Raw genomic sequence first — 18,431 nt, 5'->3', positions numbered from 1 at the left:
TTGTATATTATAACAACATTTTAGTGATGTTTTGTTCAAAATCAAAAATGTGTTATGTCATTATTAATGATGACATTGTTTTATTTTAAAGTACAAGTAGTATTATTGGTCATTTTATCATTTTTAGATGTGTAGTAGTTTGAAAAGACAAATCACAAATGATTATTGCCCTTGAAAAGATGATTTCTTTTTCAGAATAAGTTTTGTAATAATATACCTATATTGGAAAATTTTTATTGATACAGCTTTCAAATTAACATTATGAATATCGGTCAGAAGACTTTAAATTTGCTCAAAAAATGTTTTTCCACAATCCAAAGTGGATAGACCTTTCCTGTCAGATCATTATGTGAAAAAGTGATGTAGAACAATTCACCCTTCCCCGTACTAAATGTACCTGTCATTATTAATAATAGCTTCTGAATGTACATTCTCATGAACCATAACTAATACTCATCTCTGTTAATCATCTCATGTCAGTTACTGTAAACATGGACATTGGACAATCTCAAACATTAATTATATTCTGTTCTGAGCTTCACAATAATAGAAAGAAAAAAACATTGCATTACAGAAGGCAATACATATAGGCAAGCACTGCTACAGAGTATGAATTGTCGTTTGCTTCCATGACGTCCAAAATGTTCCAAGTTTACAGTAACAAACTTATCACAAAATTCACTACCATTTGAGCGTATTCCCTTTGCTAAATTTCCCCATCCATGCAAATGTGCCATGAAGCTATATCACTGGAAATATTATGATATCATTGTTATTATCATGTGCAGTAAAAAAAAAAAAAATACTGATATTGTGTGTAAAGAGAATATCATCTGTTGAGAGCAAGAAGGCATAAGGTCAAAGGTTAAGATCCTGTTGACGAAGAAGCAGCTTTCATACCTATCTATTGCTTAGACATTAAAACAAAATATTGGATTTAGGAGTAAGAACTTGGTCAGGAAAACTTTATTTTTTTAGATGCTGAAAAATCAAAAAAGCAGTTGTAATGTATTCTAATGACACTAAAGGTACTCTACAGCTGTAGCAATAAAATACAGGTTTAAATCTGCAGATCTTGTGGGCCATCAGTCATGGTAGTTTTAGACCCCGCCCCCTATCATGTACTAACCATAATGCACCATTCAAGGCAAATCCCCTTGTAATGACTGTCCAGGGTGTGTCATTTCTGCCATCTTGAGTTGCCATTTCACTGTTTTCTTCAACATACCCTTGATTTACAAAAGCATTGGATGTTCACATTAAAACTAATGGATTTACGTATCATCTTCACAGGGTTCGGGCCAGTGCCATATGCACTTGGTAAAAATATCAAGCATAGGGATTTCAAACAGCAAGAAGAAGATGGGGAAAAAAGGCGTAAATCCTTCCAGACAAAGTTAACAATATATCTCTCTTCATTCTTTCAACCTTGAAAATGCTTTCAGTATTTCCCACCCATGCCTCCTGGGATGTGGCATGGCTGGTCTACTCGGTTTGGACCAAGTGTTAACAATGTTATCCTTAAAACCCTTTTGCAATGAGCCAATAAGATACAGTCAAACCTGTTTTAGTATCAACCACCTGTCTAAAAAGACCACATTTTCTGTTTCCCTTGAAAATGGTTTCCTATTGAAACATGTACTAAAGGAACCTGTCTACAAAGACCACTTGTGGTGTTTCCCTTGGGCGGTCGCTATAGACAGGTTTGACTGTACCTGTAAATCAACTTGTCCCTGGTACAAGACTCTTCAATAGATACTTTTATATTTGCACGCCGACATAGTGGACTGCTACGTGTGACTTCCTTTTAAGGCACTGACAGGACCTTAAAAGGACGTCACAGTGCCTTAAAAGGATGTCACACGTAGCAATCCACTGCATTGTGTGTCGGCGTGCAAATCTTAACTTCCCTAATGACACACTCTGGAGGGTTGTTCAGTTGGGGGGTTTCCCTATACTGACTGGTGCATGAACTCATCATCATCCTCATCAGCTTTCCTCCCTCCATGATAATCTTATGTAATCTCTCTCACAGAACATCCCCAGCCCATCCTCTCTTCCATGATTTCATCACCAGGTACCAAACTGGGCATGGTGTGACGCTACATCATTGTCATCAAATCACCCCTGTCCCACAGAAATGCTCATTTTTGCAATTCTCATTTGTCCGTATTCTACTAATTCAGTTAAACTCAATCCTGGGTTGATAAATCATGTTTAAGGAAGGAAAATCTAGATCTCAGACTAACTTCCTTTTTTAAACCTGATTTTGAACAAAAGCTGAAGCCTAGCTTTGGGTTAAATTTTTGTCCAATACGGCCCATTGCCTTTGCAATAAGCAAAGTGATATGTGCACTTCAAGTACTGTAAGTACTTGCTTATTTAAGCTTCTTACCCCAGTCGCACTGACAAAACTGGTACGAAACTGACAAGGGACCAAATAAAAACTACTGGTTTTATGAAATGACCAATATTTTGTTAATAATTTTGTTTGTTTGGAATCAGTAGGTGGGGTGTTTGGATCATCATCCTATATTAAACACATTGTGTAGAAAAGAGTGTGAATATTTAAATATGGTTTTAACGTGATATTCCCTGAAACTTGCACAAAACTCGAGAAAATAAATGAATTGCAAAACTGACCACTTCTACAATCCATCTTAATATGGTGTGAGCTAGCTTCAGAAAATCCCAGTGATTTACATGTATTCATCAAATAAAGGTTTGCTGGAGTTCAAAGACAAAATAATTTTTTTAATTTCTAATTCATTCTGAGCCCAAGAAAAAAATGCATGAGGAATGCAGAATAAAAATGGTAGCAAATATTGGTTGTGTTGCTATCATTTTCACATGATCATGTTTTTAGACCAATATCAGTTGAATGGAAATTTGACCAGAGTCTGTTTCTCATTGCATTGGGCCTGTGTATGCCTTTTGGGATTAAATCAAATTTTTCTCAGAAATGAACTGTTTTCTATGAATCGCATATATACGATCTACTTGTTATCAAAATTTCTTTCAAAATTTTTTAATTTAAAGATTGGATCATTAGCATCTATTGAATTCACATAACTATTTTGTCTGTCTTGATGAGATTCAGCAAACCCTGTTTGATGTAGTGATCATGTAGTAAATTTGTGCTATGTGAAATAATTGATTTCTAGTAAAAACAATTTTAATGTCATAGAATGGTTTGAGTAGCCCATTTTTAGTTGTCTTTGTAGTGTGCAATTGTTTTGATATACCTCTTTACCACACACAGGAAAGGAAAAATAATTTGATATAAAAACTGTAATTTTGCAAAAGAAAATTGGCACAAAAGCACAAAGAAATGTTTATCAACTTTTACTCTTCTGTTTGATGCACTAATTATTTGTTTATTATTATTTCTTCTTTTTATTTGTGTGTGATGTAGAGGTTGTCTTTTGGTATTGAAAAAAATAGTTAAGTATCTGTGATCAAGTGTGATATTTTAGGTTAAAATCAATCATTTTAAGTTTCTGTTTTATCGCTCAACATCTTATTTTGATATTCTAGAAAAAAGTAGTTTTCAGTCATGTTTAGATGTTGAAGAAAGTAGTGTTTTATGGTATAATGAATTCATGCCAAGGTTTATTCATTTTGTGAAAGGCATTGCATTGCCTCTGGAGAACAGGCTTCGATTTTTGATGTTGGTTGAATTGTCATTTTTTAATGATTTCCTTTTTCCCATCAGTTTTAGATCCTTTTGCTGTGTACACCCATTCATCATGTTTAATATTTTCTCTTTGATTTTTCAACATGTAGATGAATTAGCATCCTTGTGATATTACTAGATAGCGTGTCATATGATATGTACTGTGAGAAGAAATTCGCTTTATTATTGCCGAAAGTATTAGAGGAACAGATATTACTCTGATCTTCTATTTCATATGACTAATAAAGGAAAGAAAGTACACAAAAATTTTCTGCAGGTGAAGTAAAGAAAACAATATAGAAGTTAATCTTCAGTTGAAAAGAGAGGGCGGTTTATTTATTATTTTTGTGATAAATGAAACTGCGTGTCTGCAGTATGATAGAATTTCTCTGTTGTCCCCCAAGTCTTCAGTTTGAATGACCTCATTCGAATATCCAGATGCTCTGTATTTAGTAATTTGTTCATTGTATTCCATACCCCTTTCTCTGCTCTAGTGTATTGTTCATTTTAATAGTAGATTTTATTTATAGAAGTGAATTATTGTCTGTTTCCATGTGTGTCGTAGTATGCTTGACGTTCTTTCATGCCAATCCCTGTCTATGGTGTATACTGTATAGTGATTAGTCTCATTGTTGTGACTGTTAATATTCAAGTATTCATTCTCGCATCTGAAGTGTTTCTGTCATATTGTTAGTTTCACAATACAGTTGACAGTACATTGATTTTGTATTTTCTTTTGATTGTTCCGTTACATGTAGAAGTATATCGTATATTTATCTGATTTGTGTGCCAACTTTAAAACCATACTGTACTAGAAGCACTACCCCAAAATCTTGTCTAGCGCCATCTCAGGTCAGCTGTAGCAGTGTGGTCCAATAACTTGCTGCTTCCATAGATGCGCGGTTGGTTCTCGCATCAAGTCCTCTCTCTCTCTCTTAGAGGTTGGAATTAGTTATTGGGTACTGTTTGCAAGTTGACCATGAGATGGCGCTATACAATAAACAGTAGGCTCGGGCAGAAAGTTCATCAGTCCAGTATCGCTTTAACACATGTCAGATCTGTATCAGCAAACTTCTGCTTTTTGTTGTGTAAGATCTAGTCTAAAGCTCTGTGTAATTAGTATTTAGTGTACAAGTAGATATAGGTTTTTGATAACAAAAAAAATAAATATCAGCTTCAGCAAATATTTGCCAGTGAGCCGTGTGTTTTTATATACTGAATCATTTTATCATTAGAATCATTATCATTATCACTGCCATCATCATATTGCCAATTTGAAGAATACAGCATGCATATTTAGTAAAATAAGCCAGAGAGCCGCCAGCTAAGTTCTAGATACATGTACTGTATGAACATTGTGTGTTTGAATATTTGTGAATTTTTTATAAAAAACAATGCCATGGCAATACATATTTTCTCTCAGCTAATAATAACAGTTGAAAAAAAAATTTGATTTTGATTACTTTTTTTTAGCTCTCTGCAATTTACTTTCATTTTTCGTACTGTTTATCTATCTGTTGCTTTTTCACTCATGCAAATTCATGTGACATTTCAATGCAAATTTGAGTCAAAATGTGTCCTGTCATCACTGTTCCATTGAAGTACTTTGTTGAAGATGTTCGTTTTGAGTGTGATCCTTGGTGATAAAGCTTGATCTCACTTTATGTGCTTACTGTAATCATGTTCTGTGTGCAAGCATCTCTCTATTTCCATGCCATTTTCTTCTCTCATTCCCATCTCACAGGTTTTGCAAATAATAATGACATTGGGGCAAACTTTGACAAGGCATTCGGAAGCAGTGTACAGCCAGCAGGTAACTGTGCATGCAAAGTAGACAAAGTAGTCTCCTCTATAAAGTGTGTTTCTCCTTTGTTGCAGAGATAGACGCATGATTTTGAGCTTGAATTGGAAGGACATTCAGAGATTATAACCTTTTATGTTAGTTAAATCATAGTGTGGGCAAACAAAATTGGTCAATATTTGTTTTCATTAATTTTCCAATATTTTGTGTGAGCCAAAAGAGCTTGAATACATCCATTTCTAATTATAATTATAAATTCATGATATATTATATTAAGATTTAATGGTAAGTAATGTCATTTGTCTGTCATCAGGTTTCTTTCATATGAAAAGTCTGTTTTCTGCTTGTATTCCTCCCCACTTCAAAATGTCCATTCATCAGCAAATATAAAATTATTTCTTCATATGTTATTAAAATTGCAATTTCAAAAGTGACCACAGTCATTACAATTGAAGAGGATCATTTTTGCACCTTTACATGATAAAATAAAGCTTCATCTGATGATTATTGTCCTCAAAACATCAAGGTCATTTGCTGTGCTTGAAATGGATCAGAAATGTTTATTTTTTTTATCCACTTACCGTGTTGGGAAATCGATTTCTCCGGTGTTTAAATGTGCTATAAACATCTGTTTGTAGTTAACAATTTTCAGACTGTATTTGTATAGTGACACTTGTATATTTACCTGGGCATAGTTTCACAAAACCTTCAAAAGTATAAGTTTACTGACGTCCCATTCAAACACATGTTTATTACAATACATGGATTTCACTAGGATGTTGGTGAACTTGTACTTACGACGGTTTCGTGAAACACCCCCTGTACTTTTGCACCAATGAGGATGATGTATATAACCTGTTCTTGCTTCCCCCTTCCCCTTTCTCCTTCCTCCTCAGCCCAAACCACCGCACCCATCATGGGAGATGTCCTCCAGCCCATGAACCAACAATATGTACCCCCCTCACAGGCAGAGGTCATGGCCGCCAACGGGGGCAAGAATCTCGACACAACACTCGTCAAATTGGCAACAAATCTTGATATTAAAGGTGTAGCCTCTCCTAAAAAGTGAGTTTAAAATTTACCTTGCTTTTCTAGAGGAATATGTAGGCTTAGATATGTGGTGAAATTTTTCTTCCTGTAAAAGGGGTTGTATGGTTAAACTTTTAAAGCTCCCCACAAAAAAAGAAAGAAAAGAAAAGCAGCTTAGTTTATAGTTTAAAAAACTAACCCCATTTTTTTTTAAATGGCCAACTAATTTCTAGATTTTAAAAAGATTTACAAAGCTAAAATACTAGCGTTTGAAAATAATCTGTTGGAATTCATCTGTATCCATAAGAAGAAATTCAATGTGGGCCTTCTGCAGTGTAATGAGTGTGGATTTGCAGTGTTATAGTTGAAATTTTGCATTAAAATGGTCTGCCACTCGCAGTAACATTGGTTTTTTTTGCAGTGCAGTTTAATCTGATTTAAAATTTCACCAACCACCAACTAAACCAACTTTTTAGTAACATTTTGTCTTTGAAAGATTGCAGTCGCTTAATACATTTTATGCATGATATTTGAGAAATACTAGGAAACATTTTTTTCTCCATGAAATATGTCTGAAATGCTTTGGTTTTAATGGCTGTTATAGTGTAGTAACTAGTATCGTAGTAATTTTCATTAGTACATGCATTCCATGTATATATATACTTCATATTATGCTTTCATGTCATAATGTTAATTCACATTCAGTCACTCTCTTGTCTTGTGTTAATGTGTGTTGGTGATGTAATGTACATGTATCTACGTTAATGTGTGTCATTTTCATTCACTCTTTATATCTAGCATTAACTTTCTTCAAAAAATTACAATGCTCCCTCATTCTTCCTCATCATAACTCACAATTTGTTGAGTGTCTTTCTGTGTACACGTGTATTCTTTGGAATTCAATACCATTTTTCCTTCTCATACTTGTACCATACAGTGGCCACCTATATATATAAAGGCCGTCTTCTCTGCATATTTCTCTCTCCCCTTGTTACTTTTTGTTAACCTACTCTGAATTCTTGTTACTTTTATATTTTCTAAACTTAAAATCACACCTCTGGTTTAATTGCTATAATCCCTTTTACTTTACCAACATTAAAAAAAAAAAATTAATGCTAAAATAACTATTCTTTCAAGCCTGTACCATTTTTGCTCTCTTTCTCTCTCTCTCTCTCTCTCTCTCTCTCTCTCTGAGTTCTTGGTGTACTGTTTCGTGTTCTGTTACATGTATGTTATTAAGAGGATATATAATCAATGGCTCTGTTAGTTTACAATGCTTAATTCTCATTTTTTACACAATTTACATAAAATTGAATCACCCATTTAACCAATCCTCTTTTTTTCGGTTTGCTTTTCCTATTCGCACATCCACGTATCATTCTTCCCTTTCCATTCCCTTGTAAAATGTGTTCTTATATCCTTTCATTGCCTATCCATTATTCCTAAATACCATTCTTTTGTTGAACCCTCATGCCAATTCCCTTTTATTTTGTATGTTTTAATTTTGGTGAATTTGCTCATGATCATTCCATCATATCGATGTGACCCGCAACCATGCTATCAATCTCCAAATCTTTTCTAATCTTGCTCTCCTTTCTATTTCATTCTTAATGGTCTTTATAACACCCCCCCCCCCCCCTTTCATTGCCCCATCGTCCCTTCATATTTGTATTCTTATTTTTTTTTACATGAACATCTGTCCTATTCCTACCTTTTGCTGCACCTTTACTGCTTCCAAATAATCTAATTTGCCAATAACCTTCGCGCTCCTATTCATTTATCCACTTTGTTTTTATTTATTCCTAATTAATGTTTTTTCCCATCAATCCTGCATTCTCCATCATGAAACCCTTTTAATCTTCATCCTTCCATTCTCTTTGCTTACTGTCTTTTATTTTGGATGAACTGTTTCATCCTTTTCTCTTGTCATAAATCACCTTTCTTTTCCGTCTTCATTTTTCCTTATCCCTCTCCTTTCATCCTTTCAATTTTGTCACCCATCACTCCATCCTGTTTTCTCCATTCATCAATCCCGCTTCTTCATCTTCCTCAATCCCACATCTATTATTCTCTCTCCTTCCTCTCTTCCTGCCCTCATTCATCCTCACCACATAACCTTTTCAATTTTGCTCCCCCGATAAACCCCCGTCATCCTCCTCAACGCATCACTCCTGCCCATCCTCCACCGCCCACCCTCCATCCTCCACTCTCCCTACTTTCTCTGGGATGCGTGCGTTCCTCCTCCATCCGTTTGCTGTGCTGTCATGCCCTCCTCTCATCACACACTTACTAATGCAGAACTGCTGGAGCTGGGAGTGGAAGTGGTGCACTTGATTTTGATCTTCATGGAATGGGCCGTTTGAAGTAGGTGCTTGGTGGCAATGTCTCGTCATAGTTTTATTAACCCTATTAATAATCCACTGGTGGCTGGGCTTTCATTTGGGATGCATGCATCAAAAAGATTACATTCAAAGGGTTAATTGTCAAGCCTCTATAATAATATGTACGCTTCATGTTTAGTCAAAAACTCGGCATAGACCTCTAACCAGCAATGCACCAGACAAATAAGATGCAAAGTATATTCTAATCATACTTCATAATCCCTAACCAAAAAAAATAATGCTTCTAATGTAGTTAATTACCTGAGATTCAGTCTTTTTCTGATCTTATCTTAAGAAATATTACTATCTATCGCTCTTTGTTACATCTAGCCATCTCATGCAATTTACCTCAATTTATATTTCAGTGAGCCTGTGATTATATACATGCACCTCTATTATAATTCTACCTTTGTTGCACTACGAAACCCCCTATATTGTCTCTCCATGTTGTGAAGGTTCCATTTTAAAGTTACCGTAAATGCAAGTATTTTTCATATCTTGACCTGATTCTGAAAATGTGTGGTTCACTGGTCCTTTCCTTTTTTCTTTTTTACATGAGTTCCCTTTTTTAGATGTGTTACAATTTCTTTTCTTTTTTAAATGTGTTCATTTAAAAAAAAAGGAATACTATCTGTAACGATGCTACATTGATGTAGCATCTGATCAAAATTTTATGAAACCGCTTTTGATTTCATGCTGATTAGAGGTCTATGCCGTGGGAAGATTTTCAAAATTGCATTCCATTTCATGACATTCATTACCTGTATTTAAACATGCAAATGATTTGCCTTGAAAGTTGGGCTCAGTTCATATAGTTGCATGTCCATATGAGGCTGGATGGCTGCTAATCTAAGTGTATTTGCATGACATGAGTATTTGATATATTATTATTATTTTAATTACGCATACCAGGTACTAAAATCAGAGGCTGCAAATGGTCATTTTTATTTGTATGGATTGCTCATATTTAATATGGCAAGGGAGAATCAAGGTGGACTGTATGAAATGATATTAATGTTAAAATCAAGAGGAAATATAAATCTGAGATGTCATTAAAACCTGATGACTATAGAATACTCCAATTCCCGTAGGCTTAACACACAGAACACCTGATTCTCGTTGGCAGTGTGTTCGCTGACAATTTGTAAAGCTCCAAAGTGTTTGGATGTACATTAGATTGTGTATAATAGTCATTCCTGTGCGTTGTTCCCATCGTCCATTCAAATGAAAGAATCTTGGTAAATTGATTTTGGTCCCTAAACTTTGATTTCTTTTAGGACGGAACATCAGTGGACCAAGAACTCACCATCACAGAGGACCGGAGGGGCCGGTTGGTCACCCCAGAAGGGCCCCATCGGGTCATCGGCTGCCCCTGCATGGGGTGTTGCAGCAGCAGCCCCTATGGGAGGTTACATGGTGAGTAGATCAACAGGGATTTGAACCCTAAACTCTCAGGTCCAGAGCACTCAAGTATAGACCTTCTGACCAGCTCTTAGGGCAACATCCTAATCTAATATTCTTGAGGATTCTTGTTTTTTTCATGATGATTCAGAACGGCAATTTTGCTTCTGATCAACAAAATAACCATAAAAAAGCATTCTACAGCACATACTACTGGTGACAATTACTTCATGGTTAGTTTTCTACACCAACACAAATCCTAATTTCAACTCTTGATCAAATACTAACATTAGCCCTAACCCTGATCCTAACCCTAATCCTAACCATAACCCTAAAACTATGACAAATTAAACCCGACTGCAATCCCAAACCTATATCTTTGATGAAATAAAACAGCGAGCAAAAGTCACTCAAGCAAATGTCAGATCACCAGCAATATATATATATATATACATATTATTTTTTTTGGGGGGGGGGGGGGGGGGGGGGTTGGGATATAATTATGTGAAATGATGGAAGATGTATTTATAAGCTAGGATGTACAGTACAGCAAAATTTCATGAACAGTACTCTGAGAGAATACTCTTCTGATGATGTTAACGGTTAAAATATTCATGTTTATTACATTTCTCTGTCTCTAGAATCCAAACTAATTCACGCTTTCTGGTTTAAAAGTAGCATTATTTTCTACCTATTCTACATCTATTCATTTTACTTATTCATTTGGTTCAGATCATTATGTTGTATATTAGCTTTGAAGATGATACTTGCATGGTACATAGATTTTAAATGAAAATTTAATTTATTGGATGTGAGCCCAAAGTAAGAAAACACAAACAAGCAAATGTTGCTGACAATTTTTCAGCTTCAGAAAGCTGCGGTTGATATATGATGTGATAAATCTAAAAAAAACGTTTTACGGCACTCTGGATACAAAATTTATCTCTGTGAAAATTCCTGATAGAATAGTACATGTGTGATTTGCCACCTTTAGATTTTGTATAATGAACTACATGTAGGTGTTGAGAGGAAATAGTAGCATCATCTATTTGTATAATGTTTCATGGTTATAAAGTTGATATATGATGTGATAAATCTAAAAGAACGTTTTACGGCGCTCTGGATAAAAAATTGATCCCTGTGAGAATTCCTGATAGAATAGTAGATGTGTGATTTGCCCCCTTTAGATTTTGTATAATGAACTACCTGTAGGTGTTGAGAGGAAATAGTAGCATGATCTATTTGTATAATGTTTCATGGTTATAAAGTATACCGGTAGTACTTTTTTCATGTCTACAGTAATTTTAACCACTTTTATTTATATTTTAGTCTTGTAGTGTATTTGTACGAAGAAGGAAATTAAATTGGGGAAAGGTTATGAAAACAAAAGAATTTCTAAAGTAACTAGCCTTGTTCATTTTCGAAAGAGATACTATTAAACAGGATACTATTAAACAGATACAAATATTGGAAGTCAGAATTGAAAATTGATTTTAAAGCCCCACTGCACTACTTATAGCTACTTACATCGTCTATATAGCAAACAATGCATAATCGGTGTCTGTTGGTCCCCATCTTTTTCTTATGTTAACCGAGAGCTGATTTGATGAGATAACGACCTTTCAGTGATTATCTTGGATAGTTGTTTGAACTGTGTTTTTTTAATAGTTTGCTCTGTGTGTGAGTGTATGTTTTTTGTTTAATATAAATTTGTCCTTGTTTAATGAAAAGCTATATGTGGATGCAATTGTGGTGTGGGGTTTATTGTAATCAGTAAAGGTCTCTAGTCATATAGTAATTTTCCCTTATGAATATGAATAGTTAATTTTAATTATTTGTCATTTATGAGTAAATTATCCTCATCAAGCAGAATCATGAATTGTGATAACTGTATGATTGTGAACAAATTCAATTTGGTGTTTTATCATTTTACCATGCCTCTCTCATTCTGTCTTGCATGTTTTCTCAATTCATTTGTTTCATTTTAACAACATGTAATCTTTCTTTCATATATCATTTCATCTTATGTTTTACCATATTATACATTGTCTTAGTAATCCTCATTCTGTTTTGTAGCTTTATTTGAAACTAACACAGTTCGCTATTCTCTGATCCTGTCCTCATTCTAAACATAATGCTAATATTATCTTTCATTTCTGTTAACACCACTCTCACTTCATGCTTTCACAAAACGTTAAAATAATGATGTAAAGGAGCTTGAGTCTGCACCAACACCTCCACCACCAAATACTACCATGGTGAGTCTAACACCCCTGTTTGACTAATGGTATAGTCCATGAGCAGCAATCTGCTCCATTTGCTGGCAGTGCTGTATGTCTATCCATGTGGTATCATCCATTTTCTTGGAGGTGGATGTGGTGGGTTAGTTTTGAAATTCATGGAATTTCTTCATCTGAGGGCCAAGAAAATTTCTGGTGATGTTGCTGTTCTGCTGGGAAAAAGAGGGGCTAAGTTCCATATAAAGTGTATGTTTATATCTCATATTAGGACAAATTTTTGGATGAAAGTATTACTACATTGTACACAGTAATGCAGTATTAAATGTACTATTGTGCTTTAGAAAATACATGTTGAACATGTGGGCCAATATGTTACCCTTAATATGTATCATTGGCACAGTTATGCATTAAATGTATACATGTAGTTTTGTGCAATCTTGTATTGTTTTTTTTTATTCAATGCAGATTCAAAAAAGATAGATAAGCTGCACCACAATTTAAATGAGATAAGAAAAATGCGCTTCATATTTCTTAATCTGGTCACACATACATTCTGGATATGCAAGTAGACTGTCAGGTTACGAGCCAGACAACTCGTGAGACCACTCATGAGCTTGCTTACAACAGCTTTCTAGAAGGTTCGCTAAATCATGCGTGAAAACTCAAAAGGATCCCCCCCCCCCCCCTCAAGAAAAAAGAAAAGAAAATTGTCACTAGCCCTTCTCTTTCCTGCAATGATTTTTTAGGCAGTCTGCCTGCTATGTCTTATTGAATTTCTGTATTCGGGAAGTTTTTATGTTTGGGAAGCATTACTGATGGTGATTTTTGGTATATGTTTTGTTTCAGAGCGGTCAAACGGCCGATTGGAGGGGTCAAGCATTCTCAGGACAATTTGGTGCTCAACAAGCAGGGATGGCCCAACCTGGAATGGTAAGTTATTGTATGTTGCGTGAGTGATCAGAGAAATCTGTAGACAGAGTTTGGCCAACTTGGTGTCAGTTTGTCTCGACATGGTGTATATTCTTTTGTGCCTGTCCAACAAAGCACTATTGCAAAAATCTCCTCTAGCATCATCTTAGGTCAGCTGTAGCAGTATGTTCCCGTAACTCTGCTTCCTTAGCTGCACTGTTGGTTATGGCATCCGTGGGCATATTCAAATCAATTCAATTCAATTCTTTTTATTCATCCAAATTCACAAGAATACATGAAAATTTGTTTTGGTCACACATTGTGAAAAAAAGTAATATATATATATATATATATATATACATGAGAAACTATATTGTTGTGTTTATAATCATGGAATACATGAACAGGCTGTGTTTATTCTCTATTGCTTTTAATGTTACCATACCCTAATCATTTCTATGTTTCTCTTTCTATGTTTATCCTCTTGAAGGGCATGGGTGTAAGACCGATGGGCATGGCACCCGCGGGCATGTTTGGACAACCTGTTGGAGGTATGGGTCAACCTATGTATAATCAACCAACGAGACCACCTACACAAACCCAAGCACCCGCAGATCCATTCGTAAGTCCACCTTCCTCCGTACATATTACTGTAGAAACACACATTGTTTGTAAGGGACTCGTCGCCCCAAATAGATTTTAATTAACAGAGTCAATGACTTAAAGGTAAAGACCAGGTTTGGAAACGCCCCCCTCTCAAAAAATGAAATAGAAGCTCTTATTACCAATCATGTGAAAGAACATGTTTTGACTAATACATGATGATAACAATTTTGCCGGGAAACCGCCTACTAATTGATATATTTAGTAAATTAGTTTATCTATTGGGACCAAATAGATAATACGCACTTGTCGCGCATGTGTGCGTCGTCCCATATACATCTTTCTGTGTACAGTGCTTGTAACTTTACCAAGGCTGGGCCAAATTTCTTATCATTTTGATGATTCCAGAACCTTGCAGAACACACCAATACTTATAAGCTAGATGATCAACCTTTTCTGATCGATTCCACAACGTTTCTTTCACAGTGCAACCTCATGACCAGAACCGGTCTCTATCTTTAACAATTTGTTCTACAAATGGATCACAATCAGATTGTATTGTTTGCACTTGGCTCTAAAGAATGGTATTGCATAAGTCGTTGAATAATTGAATGAAAATTAATGTCTTTTCTTTTACATCTTTTCTTGAATGTTCACATCTTATGCCAGTGTGATTTCTTCTAAAATTGGATCCCAGTCGGATCATATTGTATGCATAGTTTGATGTATGAATGAAGGACAAATAAATGTCTTTCTTTTGTCTCAGTCTTCTCACATGCAATTTGCAGTGCAACCTCTGAAACTGCATGGCAGCTAGATTATGTAGTTTGCACCTGTTGTTTTGATATTAGAAACAAATATTGCATAACGAAAAAATGACTGTCACTTTTCTCTCTATTTTCTCCCCCAGGGTAATCTCATCTAGCTCCACAGATGTCAGTCATCTCCACAGAGATATATGGATATATGAATATATATATAAATAGATAAATATATAAATATATATATATTATGATATGAGTGCACATTTTCAAAGTGGAGAAAAGAAGCTGTTTGTGACCAATTATGTAGAAACCAGCCCCACGAATCAAGAATTTTTTTTCTCGATGGCGTCCACTCTCATACGTTATATTTTGTGATTGAGCGATTCCAGTTATCCATGTTTATGTTAGTGCAAGTGGGCTCAAACATCAAAGATACATATCTTTGTATTTTCAAAGTGTCATTTACATGGACTGATTCAATAGTGCTATACCCTGAAGATTTAACCCTTTGCCTTTGTCAATTTATTGTTCCTGTATTATGCATAGGAAATGAGATAACTTAGTAGTGAACAGGTTAAGTGAATTTTCATGTTGGATTTGTGAACTACTCTTGCACACAACCTACAAGTTCTTTGTCATGATGAATACATGTGTATGAAGTCCTATGTCCATAAACACAAACACAAAGGACAAAGTCTTTATCTTGAACTTCAGTATAAGTCATTGGTTTATGATGATGGAAGCAACAAAAAGGGCCTGTTTTTTAAGGCAAAGCGTGTTACGCTGTGAGACAAACAGTGTGCTTATATAGGTCAGTTATGGATGGTATGGCCAGTTCTAACATATGGAGCTTTCAGCTTTGTTAGACCACTAAACATCAGCTGTGTCTCTGCACCTCTTACAGACGCTGGGCAGTTCCAGGTATGATAAGATCCCAGAAGTACATCGTAGTATGTAGTTACATCTAAGGCTTGTCAACATAGGACATGGTACACTGCCACAACAAACCAAAGTTTCTGTGCTTAACTAAAAACACTCTGAATGCCTCGTTCAGATGTCATGCTGCAAAACTGTAGTGTTTTTAAAAAGTTTTGTTACGATGACGTACACAGAGCTTAGTGAACACGGGCAGGACCTTTATGGTGCCCAGTTACCATTCATTGACGTGTACAAAAAAACTGAGGCGGCTTTTTTGCGACGGTTTACTGTGTCATATCTAATCGAACCTTAATTGTTCTTACATTTGGTTTTGCTGCGGTAGTTTTGTGGTTGTTATTTAATGTGGGAGCCTTGCGTTATTGTGTAGGGCTGCTGAAAGATCTATACCATATCAATCTTGTGTGGGTTTTTACGTTAACTTAACTTCTAAACCCTAGGATACCTTAGGTTGAAACCCACTGAAAAAAAAGTATTTTCAAGCTAATATTGAGTTCTATTAATGAAATTTAATTTCAAGAGAAAGTTTGATTTATTATGATGCAATAGATGAGCTTCTGGGAAATAGATGGATGAAAAAATATGTGCTCTATATCACATTGAAATGCACACTTCAGATCATGTTCTGGTTTCTTAAGTGTACAAACCTATGATTATTCAAGAAATTTCTGCACCATTTGGAGCACACACACACAAAACAAAAATCATTCAATAATCACCAATCATTTTGTACATATGAATGATCATCTTTTTGTCAAATTAATATTTTATAATATGGAAAGCAATGTGTTAAACATGTAACATATTAGGAAGACATCCTTTTTCAATGTCTACCTTTTGATCTTTAATATATACTCTAATCATGACCCTACTGCCAACGAATATTAAGTAGCGTAAGGTTTGATGTAATGAACACCTTCATCATTGGAGCAGTGTTAATTGCTCACTTGAATGGAGACAATTTACATATATACTACCTTAAGAATAATAGGATATAGTAGGATAAGTGTAGGACCATGATTATGAAACTTCATCTTTGCGCGACTCAAATCTTGTACATCATCATCTACCTGAATTTTGGCGTTTCCATTTATAGATTTTACTTTTTCTTAAATATAATATTGATGTAAGAAATATGTCATGGATATTTCAAATACATGTATGAATTTATTAGGTGTGCATATGTATTTTTTGTACCCTCGCCTTGTATGGATATAGAAGGCATTATGAATTTTGGACCAGCATTAATAAGAAGTACTTTGTTTAGTGGATACTGTGCTCGACCATGTATATCTCCAATTGTCCAGAGCTGTGGTATTTAGGGAAAATGATAACTTAGAAATCATCATCTGAAAGCTGAAACCAAAATTTAAGTCAAATCTTAGATGAACTTTGATTCGGGAAATAGATGAAGTTCTACAACTTTGAGATTAGTTTATATTTTAATTGCCACAACACGCATCAAAATTGTTGTTTTTAAATTTATTTTGCAATGATGTTTGAGGGGTTATAATATGCACATGAAGATTGAGCATTTGTATGTCCCAAACTAAAATGGAAGTTGACTGTGTACAGATGATGATTTGGTTGGGAGTTGGTTACAATTTCATGTGTAACATGCATTTTGTGATGTGTAATTCAAGACATTTTTCTTAATCAATATGATTATGTTGAAAAGTTATTGGATTGCATAGAAGATTTATCACGGATTAGACATAGAATGTGTATATTTGTAGAAAATTACTTGTTTGATAAAAAGGGGGAAAGTTATGTTATTTCTTAATGTTTATTGTGTGTTGGGTGAGTGTCTGTGTGCATATTATATATTGGAAAAATGAATTGATGCAGGTATGTAAATCTGGATGTCAAATTGATTCAAAATAAAATGGAGTGTGTGTGTGAGGGATAGAGATATAAAAGAGAGAGAGAGAGAGAGAGAGAAAGAGAGAGAGAGAGAAAGAGAAAGAGAGAGAGAGAGAGAGAAAGAGAAAGAGAGAGAGAGGGAGAGAGAGAGAGAGAGATATATAATTGAATTGAGTGTGAGGCAGTGTTTGTAATTTTTGTTTTACGAATATGCTATTTTGGTCGGTGAATTAATAGCTACATACCATACATTGTAACACAACTGTTCAAGTGTGTTATAAATGTGCTGAATTATTACTCTGTCAGTTGTCATTTCCATGGATCAACATCTTAAAACCATTTTTTAGAATTTACATTGCCTGATGTTTCTGAGTTTGAGGGAAATATAATGAAGATGATAGTTATCTGCATTTCTACCCATGGTATGATTACAGGTTCCTGTTAGACGGTGAATAGAGACTTTAAGTGGACTTTGTATAATTTAAAAGTTTTGTTTATACCCCTCCCCTCCAGAAATGATTTAGACCCTCTTTATCCTTTTATTTATCATTTATCATGCTTTAAAGAAATGGAAAGGGTCTGCATCATTCAGGGGAAGGGGGGTGCAAAATGACATCAAAACCTTGTTATCCCTACTCACTCTGGGTCCTGTAACACAAAGCAAAGCAATTGAATGTACAATTGATTTTTGGCGATTGACTGCACATAGTGCTCAATGCAATCAATCCGGAGAATTCAATCGTGCGATCAATTGCTAAGCTTTGTGTTACGGGCCCTAGTGTCCCTGTTTCATATTGGGGCACATCACTGTTGAGTAAATGCCTTCAA

General features: G+C 35.1%; 1 protein-coding gene across 6 annotated transcripts in view; it reads left to right on the top strand.

Annotated features, from left to right (window-relative positions):
* LOC592380 (phosphatidylinositol-binding clathrin assembly protein LAP) overlaps positions 1–17,598 on the top strand; it is a 77,992-nt gene extending 60,394 nt beyond the window's left edge. For all 6 annotated transcript variants that reach the window (XM_030994891.1, XM_030994892.1, XM_030994893.1 and 3 more), the window contains 8 exons: positions 5,421–5,489; positions 6,374–6,542; positions 8,805–8,870; positions 10,165–10,303; positions 12,502–12,546; positions 13,375–13,458; positions 13,928–14,059; positions 14,951–17,598. In XM_030994891.1, the coding sequence (XP_030850751.1) occupies positions 5,421–5,489; positions 6,374–6,542; positions 8,805–8,870; positions 10,165–10,303; positions 12,502–12,546; positions 13,375–13,458; positions 13,928–14,059; positions 14,951–14,965 (719 nt within the window). In that variant the 3' untranslated portion in view covers positions 14,966–17,598. The remainder of the gene's footprint in view (positions 1–5,420; positions 5,490–6,373; positions 6,543–8,804; positions 8,871–10,164; positions 10,304–12,501; positions 12,547–13,374; positions 13,459–13,927; positions 14,060–14,950) is intronic.
* Positions 17,599–18,431: the final 833 nt, after the last annotated feature.

This window comes from Strongylocentrotus purpuratus, unplaced genomic scaffold (genome assembly GCF_000002235.5).
Source record: "Strongylocentrotus purpuratus isolate Spur 01 unplaced genomic scaffold, Spur_5.0 spur5_scaffold_21, whole genome shotgun sequence".
Taxonomy (NCBI): Eukaryota; Metazoa; Echinodermata; class Echinoidea; order Camarodonta; family Strongylocentrotidae; genus Strongylocentrotus; species Strongylocentrotus purpuratus.
Note: the sequence above shows the minus strand (reverse complement) of the source record. Positions and strands in the feature narration are given on the sequence as shown.